Source organism: Eulemur rufifrons, chromosome 21, assembly GCF_041146395.1.
Source record: "Eulemur rufifrons isolate Redbay chromosome 21, OSU_ERuf_1, whole genome shotgun sequence".
Taxonomy (NCBI): domain Eukaryota; kingdom Metazoa; phylum Chordata; class Mammalia; order Primates; family Lemuridae; genus Eulemur; species Eulemur rufifrons.
Genome location: NC_091003.1, coordinates 14,233,741 through 14,246,512, shown reverse-complemented (window position 1 = coordinate 14,246,512; position 12,772 = coordinate 14,233,741). Strand labels below are relative to the sequence as shown.

At 56.4% G+C, this 12,772-nt stretch overlaps 1 protein-coding gene across 1 annotated transcript in view; it reads left to right on the top strand.

Annotated features, from left to right (window-relative positions):
• Positions 1–10,508, top strand: part of CMKLR1 (chemerin chemokine-like receptor 1) — a 38,569-nt gene extending 28,061 nt beyond the window's left edge. Inside the window, exons 2-3 of the mRNA XM_069497122.1 lie at positions 6,667–6,736; positions 7,359–10,508. Coding sequence (XP_069353223.1) covers positions 7,362–8,474 — 1,113 coding nt within the window. The 5' untranslated portion in view covers positions 6,667–6,736; positions 7,359–7,361 and the 3' untranslated portion in view covers positions 8,475–10,508. The remainder of the gene's footprint in view (positions 1–6,666; positions 6,737–7,358) is intronic.
• The last annotated feature ends 2,264 nt before the right edge of the window (positions 10,509–12,772 follow it).

Below are 12,772 nucleotides of genomic sequence, written 5' to 3'. Positions count from 1 at the left end.
TTGCAGAACGAGGAAAGTTTCCAGTTCCCGTGATGGGTTCCCACGGCCCCCGCAGGCCCCGATAAGGCCCCCGCATTTGGCCCGGGGCTGCCATCAGGAACAGGTCAGCGCAGGCTGTGATGACAGAGACAGGGGGCTGGGGGATAAGGGGCTCACTTGAGCTGGCCAGGCACCCAGGTGAGTGATGTCACAGGTGAGAGGTGGCTGAGCCTCCCAGATGGGAGGGCTGAGTGATGACCGGGAGTCGGGGAGGAGGAGGAGGAGGCTGAGACAGAGAGAGAAGGCAGGGAGACCACAGAGACAGAGAGAGTGACACACAAAGAAAGGCAGATGTGGAGACAGGGACGGCGAGAGCGGCAGAGAGCACGAGTCAGACAAGACAGACCAGGAGGAAGAGGAGCGCGTCCTTTGCAGACTTAGGGCACCCATTTGGCAAAGGGGTTGGACCAATGACGCAGAGAGGAAGCAGAAGGCAAACATCTGCCACCTGGATGCCCCTTGCCCTGCTGTCCCTTGAGCCGGTGGGGGACACAGAGCAGCAGGGAGCAGCCAGAGGAGGTGGGGCCTGGATCCAACCCCCTGAGTTAGAAACAGCAAGGAGAACTGCCTGGCCCTAGGCTGAGGGGCTGGAGCAGGGAGCGGTTACGGGCACCCCTGCAGCCCCTCCAGGGAGGGAGCTGGAGCTCGCAGTCCTCCAGCCCTGCAATCCCCGCCAGAGACTCCTGTGGATCAGCTAGCCAGGCAGGTGTGAGGTGTGACCTCAGGCAAGGTACCCACTCCCCCTGGCAGCCTCAGACACCCTGCCTGCGTAAGATGTCAGGGACCTTGCAGGGTCAGGGGAGGTGGCAGTGAGAAGAGGCGTGTTCTTGCCCACGCTCTGCTGCATTCCGGCACCCACACCAGTGCCGGGGGAGAAGGCTCCACCCATCCCTGAGGGATGATGAATGAATGAGCCCCACCTTGAACGGGCTTCTCCCGCGGTAACTGGGACCAGATGCATTGCCCGTGGGGGTGTAGCCAGAGGCGGAGGATTGAGGGAGGAAATCACATGGCATCTGTGAAATGCACGCCCTGAACCTTACCAGATTGATCGTGTGGGGGCAACTTGGGAGGTTCCACTGGGGCAAAGGCCAGAGCTTTCTGGAATGTTCCAAGGAGGCGAGGCAGTGGACAAAGAGAGTTTGGCTATTCGGCAGGCTCTGAGTTTGAAGTCTGGTGCCTGCCTGGCCCTGAGCTTCCTCCTCGGTCCAGAATGACTAATTGAACCCACCTTGCCTACCTGAGCTCTCTGTGTGACCTTGGGCATGTTACTTACCCTCTCTGTGCTGCCGTTTCCTCATCAGCAACAGTACTTAGAACAGTGGCTGGAACGCAGTGAGGACTATTCATATATACGTGTTTGTTTAGTAAAACTTAAGCCAATGACATCTACCTGAGCCTGTTGTGCTCTGCGGAGGGAGGAACAAGATGTCACCTTGAGGCCCTGCCCCTTCACCAGCAAGAGTCCTGCCAGCTGTGGAGGTGCAGGCAGGACAAGGCCACCTGCCTGGTGGCCACCCTGTCCCCAGCAGGCAGGGGCTGGGCTCTCCGTGGAGGTGCTGGGGCGCAGGCCAATGCGCAGCCACCCCCGACCGGGGCCGACGCTGTTACTTCCGTTAGCTCGTCCAAGTCCAAGTTCATTCCCCGCCTGCCGGGGAGGAATGTCGGGCGGGGCTCTGCAGGCTGCTTGTTTGGCCCCGTGCCCGCCCAGTGTGGCTTGGCCGGGGACTCAGTGACCCAAGTTGTGAGCTGGGCACCACCCAAGCATGAACCCCTGGCAGAGACTGGGGTGCTCGTTTGTTTCGTTTTGGGGTTTTTCTGGACCTCAGGGGAGGCGTGAGGGTTGACATAATGACACCCCTCGTTCCACCCTCGTCTCCGTCAGGGGCCCGGAAGCCCCTGCACTTGGCTGATTTTCTTTCTTCACTGCGCTCATTACCCGGTCACCCCTCCCGCCCGGCTCCCACCGAGCCATTCTAATGTGTTCAGTGTGTGTCTCGTTGCTGGGCCGGGTTCTTGCAAAACGTGCATTGCCGCTCTGTGGGGACGGGTTCCCAGTGCACTGCGGCTGGGGGCCAGAGCTCACCCAGCACGGTGGAGTTTGGACGGCTCCCTGCTGCCGTGTGTCCACCTGGTTTTCTGTTGTTTCTTACACCTGCGGTCTGTCCCAGGGTGGGCACCCCCCCCCCCCCGTGTCACCCGTCCTCGCGCCAGCAATGCACACTCCCGCTTCCAGACGCATCTGTGCCCGGCCTGCGGTCCCCGATCCCTGACCGTTTCTGTGCGCGTGTCTCCCCGCGCGGGCGCTCACTCCCACCAGCCGGCACCTCAGAGGCGGGGAGCGTCTGGGAATGCGCGCCCCAGGACAGGGTGGGGGGACGGAAAAGTGGACCGTGGCCTGCTCTGTTCCCAGAGCACTTGCTGGGTGTGAGCCAAGGCCATCCTCTGTGGGGCTTTGCAGGATGCCGCCCCCTGGCCGGGCCTCCCGTTCCTAGTCCCCCTGCCCCCACTCCCTTACCGGTTTTCCTGGATCGCTTCCTTCATAAATCACTCTTGCAGAAATCCTCATTTGAGGATTTGCTTCTGAAAAAGCAACAGACACAGCCCCGCCAACCATGCACGTGAACATCCTGCCACGTGTTTCCTTGCGGGGCTGCGGGGCACTGCCACCATGGTCCCCCAGGAGGGATAGTCACTCGGGGGTTGACAGGTGCCCCCACCTGGCCAGCCTGGGAAGCGGCCAGCTCTCCAGTTCTTGCCACAGCCGGGCAGGGGCAGAGTGTCATCTTGTTGTGGTTTCATTTGCATTTCTTTCATCTGCAATTTGTCGTATGCCTGCGTTTGGGGATTTCCCTCCTGTAAACTGCCTGTTCTTACCCTTTGCCCACTTTCCTGTTGGGGTTTCTGTCTTTTTGGATTTGCAGAAAGGAGCTCCTTGAACATTGTAGACAGCAAGCCCTTGTTGGGGGGTGGAGACTGTATAAATGTCTTCCTCCCCTGGAGGTGGGGAGTGTGTATGTGTGTGTGTGTGTGTGTGTTAATGTGTGCGTGTCTCTGTGTGAGCGCACAGTGTGTGCGTCTGTGTGCATGTGTGGCCCATTATAAGGGTGGCACAGGGTGAAGGTGGGAAGATCACAGAGAGAAGAGAGGAACAGAGAGGGTGGGCCACAAAGAAAGGCAAACACAGCGACAGTGAGGGAGAGAGGGAGAGGGAGAGAGAACAAGTCAGACAAAAGAGAGGAGAGCAAGACCAAGGCCTGGGCCCCAGCTTGGGTGACACTTCAGAACAGAGGGGTGGAGATCAGACTCCCAAGCCCAGAGTGAGCGACCCGGAGGAACTGGGATCACAATGCTAATAGCTGTAGCCATGACCACAGCAACGGGACATCAAGCTCTACCTGTGTCTGAAGCCTCCGTGTCCCCATCTGAAAATGTGCTTATGCATGTTGCATGTTCCAACCCTGTAGGACTATGGGGAAGACTGAGTGAGGTGTGCATAGGGTCTGGGCTCCCTCTCCAGCACGCAGGACGTGCTGCACGAATCATGAATGGTGAAGTCGCCCTGCGCAAGGCAGTGCCCTGAGCACTTGCCAAACACGGTGTCTTCAACTCTAACAGCAGCCTGGGACGTCGGTCCTTGGATTAGCTGCATTGCACCGGTGTTAAAATTGAGGCTTTAGTGAGGGCTGAGGAATGTGCTCAAGGTCACACAGGTCACACGGCTCATAGTCGTGGAGCCAGAGTCCATCCCTGGTGGATGTGAAACCCTTAGTTCAGCGGTCCCCAACCTTTTTGGCACCGGGGACCAGTTTCATGGAAGACAATTTTTCCATGGCTGGGGGGTGGGGGGATGGTTTTGGGATGATTCAAGCACATTACATTTATTGTGCAGTCAAACCTCTCTGCTAATGACAATCTGTATTTGCAGCCGCTCCCCAGTGCTAGCATCACCACCTCAGCTCCACCTCAGGTCATCAGGCATTAGATTCTCACAAAGAGCCCACAGCCTAGATCCCTGGCACGTGCAGTTTACAGTAGGGTTCGTGCTCCTATGAGAATCTAATGCCACTGCTGATCTGATGGGAGGCGGAGCTTATGCCGTGATGCGAGCGATGGGGAGCGGCTGTGAATACAGATGAAGCTTTGCTCACTCGCCCACCGCTCACCTCCTGCTTTGCAGCCCGGTTCCTAACAGGCCACAGACCAGCACCAGTCTGCAGCCTGGGGGTTGGGGACCACAGCCTCGAGACTGTCTGCTGTCCAGTCCTGACTCCAAAAGTGCACCTCTGTCACCTTAGCTCACCCTGGTCCTGAGCAGTAGGCAGGACAGGTGTTGCTATCGTTCCCATTTTGCAGATTGCACAAGAAAGGCCCTGAGAGCAGAAGCAACTTGTTCAGGTGACACAGCAGGTCTCCAGCCTCCCACATGAGGGCCCTGTGCTGCCACCTCCCCGCCCCCCGACATCCCCTCCTGCAGACCTACTGGAGCTGTCCCAGGGAAGGGCCCAACACGACTGGCCAGGGGAGTCTGGCCTCGGAGCAGGGCAGAGTGTCAGACAGAACCTGGGGCTGAGCCAGGAGATTCCTCTGTCCCCTGGGCTCTCTGGGGAGCTGAGGGCAGGAAGTGGGGCAGGCTGGTGTCAGGCCCAGCATGATGTCATCCGCGCCTGGCCCGGCATCTCTGCAGACTATGCTGTGCGAAGCGCTCAGCCGTGAGTCTCTGCTCCTCCTCCCCCAGCTCTCGGGGCTCAGTCACCCGGCCACTGCCAACAGGGGGGCGAGTACTGGGATGGGGAGATGCCTGGTGGGCTCCTCCTCCTCTCTCTGCCTTCCAGCCTCTTAACTTGTCCTTTAAAACTCAGCTCGGCTGCCACCTGCCCCAGGAGGCTTTGGATTCCCAGGCTGGGTCACAGCCCTGCCTCTGGGACTCTCAGGACATTCTGGGCTTGTCCCAGCTGCAGCGCTGTCTCCCTGCCTTGCACTGTGAGCTCTTTCTGGGAAAGGACCCTCGTAAAGCCATTTCCTCGTCCCTGGTGCCTGCACGGCCCAGCACAGGGAATGTGGACACCGTCCTTTCTTCCTCAAGGACACACTTGGTGACGGCCGTCAACCTGAGCGGTGCGGAGTGATGTGTAGGAGCCCAGTTTCTGCAGACCTGGTTCAAATCCCAGCTCTCCCACCGCTGCCTGTGCTTGGGCACAGGTCCTCATCTCAGCTCCTGAGCCTCCTTGTAGCCCTCACGGGGTTAAAGCGAGGCCATCTGGACTGAGAGCTCAATGCGTGTCCCCCGTTATCCTCGTGAACACTGGTCGGGTTTCGTCCAATCACAAGAGGGCTGCTCCAGGGTCCCCATCTCCCCCCTCTGCTCTAGTGCCACAGGAAACCCCAGGGACCCCTCCGCGGGTATCTCTGGAATATCCTCCCAGCATACAGAGTGGGACGACACCCAAGCTTAAATTCTGAGCCCTTTGAGCCCAGAGCCCTCGGTGGAATTTTCCAAGTGGCTTTTATTTAATGTAAGCAAAAGATGGCTTTTACGTAATAAAATACAACCTCAAGCCCGTAAGGATCAGTAATGAATTTATGTGCAGGAAGGTTGGAGTTACTTACAATGAAGCATCGACTGGCAGTCTCGCCGTGCTGAAACTTCGGATCTGGAGCCTGTTTGTTGAGTTGGGGAGAGGTTGTGCAGTGAAGAAAGAGCATGGACTCCGGGGTGTCAGAGCCCTGGTTTCCAATTCTGCTCCTCAGCCAGGCACTTGGGCAGTAGTGTAATGCCTGGTATTTACTGAGGGCTTCCTCTGTGCCAGCGTCAGGCTAAATGCTCCACATACCTGATGCCTTTAGTTTTTACATCCACTCTGTGAAGTGAGTATTCCCATTTTACTGATGAAAAAACTGAGGTTCAGAGAAGAGCAATCATGTGCCCAAAGCCGCACAGCTGGTAAGTGGCCAGGCCTGGGTTTGAACCGTGCGTGTGATCACCGCCTCTGAGAGCTTACAAGTAAGCTTGCCAACTCCTCGAATCTGAGCTGGAAAAATACTCAACAAGGTGGTCGTGGAGACAGGGTCTGCAGCAAATTCATGGCGCCCCGAGAATGCCCGGTGAGAATGAAGCTTCTTTCTCTGAGCCTCGGTTTCCACATTTCTTAAAACAAGAATCCCCAGGAAGACTCAGTGACACCAGGGAAAGAAAGTTCTTGGCACATGGCAGGTGCTCCGGGAAGATCCTCTTCTGTCTTCTCTGTGCCCAGCACTGCCTCGAGTGGTGTTTTTGGGTCCCACCCTGGCAGCGGATTTGCACTGAGCCGTCCACACTCTGTCCTTGGCCCTCTTCCCTCCACCCACCTCTGACTCGGGCTGTTATCTAGCAATACGCGGGGACAGGGGAGTGGCTGGGATGAAGTGTCCAGCAGTTGATCAGGGTGGTCAGCTGCCCCAGGTTCAAGGGCCTCCATCCCTTCCCAGCTGGGTAACCTTGACTGAATAACAGCTTTTCTGAACTTCTGCTTCCTCCTCTGTAAAATGGGATTAAGGTCGATAGACCCTATTTCTGGCTCTGAGTCCACCCAGTGCTCTGGTTCTTAGGCCTGGATCCAACTGCTGCCCCCTTTTTCTTTTCTGCAGGTGTTTCCAGCTGTGCACAGGGACTGATTGGCCGGGGACCCAGGTTCTTCGGACACCATAACAGGGAACGGTGAGGAACGCTAGTGATCTGAACTCCAAAGGGGACCAGTGACCACTGCGAGGGTGGGAGACCAGGAGGATGCCAGCAAAGCTGTCCCCTGGGTTTTGGAAGCATAGTTGGACCAAGTTCATGGTGCCAAGCATCTCTCCTCCATTGCACTTGGCATTGTTGCAATTCCCCCATTATTTGAGGGACTTTCTGATAGATAATTGTCTCCCACACTAGACTGTAGGGGTAGGAAGGATCCCATAGAGCCAGAAAACGTGTTGTCAGGAGCATAGACTCTGAAGCTTGGATTTGAATCACAGCTCTGCCTTTTCCTAGCTGCATGACTTTGTGCCTCAGTTTCCTCATTTGTAAGATAGAGTTTGTAAATTGCCTACCTCATTGGGTTGTGGCAAGGATTAAGAGAGTTTATATATGGCCCGCCCTTGGAATAGTGCCTGATACACAGGAGGTGCTGGAGAGGTTTTTGTTAAATAAATAAAACAGCAAAGCAGGAAATGGTTAAGTCACAAAACTGGCCTTGCTCGGAGTCAGGGAGGACATAGCTGGTCTTGCCTAGTGTTGGTCAGACTCTTAAAGCCGGTTCCAATCAAAGTTTCCCTGATGGCCCTCTCTTCCTCTGCAGAGCATGGAGGATTATTACAACACCTCTGCCCTCTATGACGAGGACTACCCCGAAGACTTTGACTCCATTGTGGTGCTGGAGGAGTTATCGCCCCTGGAAGCCAGGGCGGCCAGGATCTTCCTGGTGGTGGTCTACAGCCTCGTCTGTTTCCTTGGGATTCTAGGCAACGGTCTGGTGATTATCATTGCCACCTTCAAGATGAAGAAGACAGTGAACACCGTCTGGTTCCTTAACCTGGCCGTGGCAGACTTCCTGTTCAATGTCTTCCTCCCGATCCACATCGCCTACGCCGCCATGGACTACCACTGGGTTTTTGGGACGGCCATGTGCAAGATCAGCAACTTCCTGCTCATCCACAACATGTACACGAGCGTCTTCCTGCTGACTGTCATCAGCTTCGACCGCTGCGTCTCTGTGCTCCTCCCCGTCTGGTCCCAGAACCACCGCAGCGTTCGGCTGGCCTACGTGGCCTGCGTGGTCATCTGGGTCCTGGCGTTCTTCTTGAGTTCACCATCCCTCGTGTTCCGGGACACGGCCAACCTGCACGGGAAAACATCCTGCTTCAACAACTTCAGCCTGGCCCCGGCCGGGTCTTCCCCGTGGTCCACTCGCCCCCAGCTGGACACTGTGGGGTACAGCCGGCACATGGTGGTGACCGTCACCCGCTTCCTCTGCGGCTTCCTGGTCCCAGTCCTCATCATCACGGCCTGCTACCTCACCATCGTCTGCAAGCTGCAGCGCAACCGCCTGGCCAAGACCAAGAAGCCCTTCAAGATCATCGTGACCATCATCATCACCTTCTTCCTCTGCTGGTGCCCCTACCACACGCTCTACCTGCTGGAGCTCCACCACAGCGCCGTGCCTGGCTCCGTCTTCAGCCTGGGCCTGCCCCTGGCCACAGCCATTGCCATTGCCAACAGCTGCATGAACCCCATTCTGTACGTCTTCATGGGGCAGGACTTCAAGAAGTTCAAGGTGGCCCTCTTCTCCCGCCTAGTCAACGCTCTGAGTGAGGACACAGGTCACTCCTCTTACCCCAGCCATAGGAGCTTTACCCGGATGTCGTCAATGAATGAGAGGAGTTCCATGAACGAGAGGGAGACCAACATGCTCTGAGCCTCACCTGGGAGCCCCCAGTGGACACTCCCAACCCCGGGACACCCAAGGACATGTCTTCTGATGACCAAGGCAAGAACCCCTTTAGCACCCACCGATGTCCTCTGCATGGGGACAAACAGTGCTTTGAGCTGTGAGTCCAGGGTCTAGAACCCTTTTCTCCCAGTGGCCCAGTGTACGGAGCCTTCCATGTTGCTCACAGCCTTGAACTAGCAACCCACGCCTCTTGGAAGACCCACCTTGACCCATGAAAGTGAAAAAGGAAGAATTCTCAAAAGCACTGCCACGCACAGGGGTTGGCATAAAGGGGCAGGAGGAAGCTCCCTACCGTGCACGCCACACACAGCACACACACCTTTTATAAGGTCCGTTCCTGGTGGGCGCAGGAGAGGTCAGAGCAAGCCCAGCGTGGTGCAGATCACACCTGGCCCTCACACAACTGTAGCAACAGCCGGCCAGAAATTCCCGTCCCTCACACCAGTCCTCTGGGTTAAGGCACGTGCAAATGCACAGGTGACCCGGGAGGAGAAGGCGACTATCAGCCCATGAACTCCCAAGACCACGGATTTGGCTTTCAGATCACCTGGGAAGACAGAGAACAGGTCCTGAGGCGCCATGTTGGCTCCCTGCAGGGGCGGGACAGGTTGGGGTGCAGTGAGGACAAGAGGGAAGGAAGGACAGAAAAGACCAAAGAGGCTTCACAGAATGCAGGCAAGGAACAGCTCACCCTAGAACTTCGCAGGGTGACGGTGCTCTGGGCGGGAGCTATTTGGGGTGTGGGTGGTGCCAGCCCCCTGATCTCACCTTGCCTTTATTACCTGGGGGTGGGTGTGGTGGGCAGCGGTTCTTCCCTCCTTCCCTGATCCACTCGGCTCTGGCTGGAGGTGCTTAGAGTAAAACGCTGGGTGCGGGGGGAGCGGGTGGGGGCGGAGTTTCTCCTTCTCTGCAATTTTCCCCAAGCCTTGCTGGAGACCACTCCCAAATGTACCTTCCAGAAGCAGCTTTGGAGCATCTCCTGGGAAGAAGAGTGTGGCCAAGGACTCAGTCACCGAACTCAAAGCAGAGTCTGGAGCCTGCGTCCTGGAACTGGGCTCCTGAGAGGCAGAAACCACGCTACGTGGCTTTCCTCACCTCATACTGACACCTTCCTGTGGCAGACAGTGTCATTTCCCAGCGACGCAGCCGCTGGGGCTCAGAGGAAGAAGTCCCCTGCCCAACACCAGCCAGCTACTCACTGGCAGAGTTCAGATCCGAGCCCAGCTTTGCCAGGCTCCAAAGACTCTAGCCTTCTATTGAGAATTTACCTATCGAGACTATTCTAGACTCTAACGCTAGCCTGCATTTATTTAGCACTTTCCACGTTCAGCACTTTCCATGCGTTTTCTTATTTATTCCTCACAGTGATCCTGAATTAGGTACAGTTATTACTTTCCTTTCACATAGGAGGAATCTGAGGTCAGAGAGGTTAAGTAACTCACCCAAGGGCACCCAGCTAGTCTCTGCCGGGGCCTGGATTTGAACCTCAGTTTCCCTGGCCCAAAGCAGACTGCAGAGTCAGGAAGGAACTAGAGAGGTTGGGGGCGTTGACCATAAATATTGATTTTTCTGTAGATGAATGTGAACATCTTAATGGCCTTTAAGAAGCTTCGCAAATAGTTTTCAAAAATGACCCAACGTGGCAAAGAAAACACGCCTGGCTTCCGGCTCCCCCGACAGCCATCAACAGCCCTGGCACCCACCTCTTGCGTCCCTGGAGGTCCCCAAAGAGGGCAGTGGCGACAGAGGCCTGGCAGGAGGCAGCCACTTGTGAGCCTGAGGCCCTTTGGCCCCTAAGTGTCCACATCCTGTTCTCTTCCAAGTCCCCGCGTTGTTCAGCCAATTCTCCAACAGGATGCAGTGAGCAGATAGGATGTCTGCCCCAAGCTGGGCCAGTCTCCGAGGCTACGGGCTGTTTGGAATGACACTTCATTAAGAGATAAACTGTTCCTTCCCTCCTGCGTCTTTTTTTAAAAAAATCTTCATGTATCTATTTTTTAATTTCAATATATTAAAGTGGTACAGATGTTTTTGATACATGGCTTGAGTCAGGGCTGAAACTGTGCCCGTCACCCAAATAGTGTTCATTGGACCTATCAGGTGGGTTTCTGCCCTTCCCCCTCCCCCCCCCCGATTGATTTCCTATGACTTTTACTTGCCTCTGTGCCCTTCTGTGCCCGTCGGTCAGTTCCAGTTTATCAGGGAGTACATGTGGTGTTTGTTATTCCATTCTTGAGATACTTCACTTAAGAGAATGGTCTCCAGCTCCTCCCAAATTGCTGCAAAAGGCGTTAATTCATCCTTTTGCGGGCTGAGCTGTACTCCCCGGTACGCACATACCACATTCTGTTAAGCCACTCATGAACTGATGGGCACTTGGGTTGCTTCCACATCTTTGCGATTGAATCGTGCTGCAACATGTGTTGGCCGGGCGCGGCGGCTCACGCCTGTAATCCCAGCGCTCGGGGAGGCCGATGCAGCAGGATCGCTTGAGGTCAGGAGTTTGAGACCCTCCTTAAGTCTTATAGCGTATGACAAGGCAGCTCTGAATTGACCCCAGACTGCTTTCAGGAGTCCGAGTGTGGGCACTTTGAGAGCAAAAAGAGAGCTTTAAATATTCTTCCTCCCGAAGTTTACAAGGCAAGCAACTGAGGCACGGGATGGTGTGGGATTTGCCCCAGGTCACAGGGACAGACACCAGCAACTTGGGCCGCCTGGCTCCCGGGGCAGGGCGCCTCCTGGCGCGGGCCGGGCCGGGCCAGGCCAGGCCAGGCCGGGCAAGCCGGGAATTCATGCTGTCATTGGAAAAGCTGATTAACAGGAGCCAAATTCAAACCGGCTGTTCTCCTCCTTGGAGTCGGGCCCCCGTCTTTCTGGCGGCTCACAAGGCTTCCTGCTCTCACTGTGGGTTGCTGCCAAGGACTTACATGCAACTGTGGCACCCTCTTGAGTCTTGTCCCCGTGGCTTCCTGTGAGCAGCCCCCTGGGTCACACATACCGAGTCCCTGAAGTCTGCAAAACGTGCCCACCTGCGTCATTGCACGGGCGATAACACACCTAGTGCCAGAGCCTTCCCTCAGGGCCTGGGACCCAGCAACAGAGACTTAGTGCTGCCTCCTGGGTGGGGTGGGGGTGAGGGGGGCACAAGGACACGAGCCAGAGGGACAAGACAAGAAGATGGTGTTGGAGGACGAGGGAGGGACAGAAGGGGGAACAGAAAGGAGCCGGAGCGTAGCAGTCCAGGAAAGGGATCTGGCATTTATGAAGCGTCTGCCATGTGCTGGGCACAGACATCAAAACCTCAGGGTGGCCTTGTGGGAAGAGGACTGTCACACCCAGGGGGCTGATGCAGAAAGTGAGGGTTGAAGAACAGACTTCACTCGTTCAAGGTCACACAGCTAGTAGGTGACGGAGCTGGACATTGAACCAGGTTGGTTGCTGGAGTGCCCAACTTCTGCAGCCCGTGGAAGGAGGAAGGAGAGGAGGACAAGAGAGGAGAGAGGAGCAAAGTGGAAGGCTAAAGAGAGGGAGGAATTGGTCTCAGCGCCATCTCCAGCTGACCTTGAACCAGCCAGGCAGGGAGCAGGGAAGAGGAGGGACATGAAGGACCCCTGGCGATTGGATCCCTCTTGCCAACCTCACCAAGCTCCTTTGGGGCCCACAGCTAGGTAACTCCCAGGGCACGCAGAGCCACTGCCAGCTCTGGGCCCCCTCTCCAGAGAGGAGACACACAGATTCTGGCAACGAGGTTCCGAAGGGGTGATGCAGCCAGCATTGGCCGAGAGAGGAGTTTGGCTCAAATCTGACCCCCGAGTCAGCTCTGGTGGGATTAGGCGCCACGGCGGGTGGGAGAAGATCAAACCCAACAGTGAGAACCACAAGGGACCTTCAAACTCATCTTGTCCAGGCCTTTTCCATTTTACAGCTGAGGGAGGTGAGGTATCGAGTGCAGCCCTCTGAGGAACCTGCTAAGCACGGTGGTGGTCGGCGGGGGTGGAAGTGGCCAGCGATCCTCGACTCCTCCCTAACACGTCATGCTCTTGCTGGAGCCGGGGTGCCCTGGGCCTGTGGTCACCAAACCCTGGATTTGGAAAATCGCAGCTGGGGGTGGTACCCAGGACCAGGGAGGAATCAGAAAGCTGCTTCTCCTACTGGGAAATAACTCAGCAGGGGGCCACTTGCTTCCTCCCTTTGAAGACAAAATTGCTCTTGAATAAAGAGCCGGGAGCAAGAGTGTGTGGCTCGGCTCTGGAGGTTCCCAC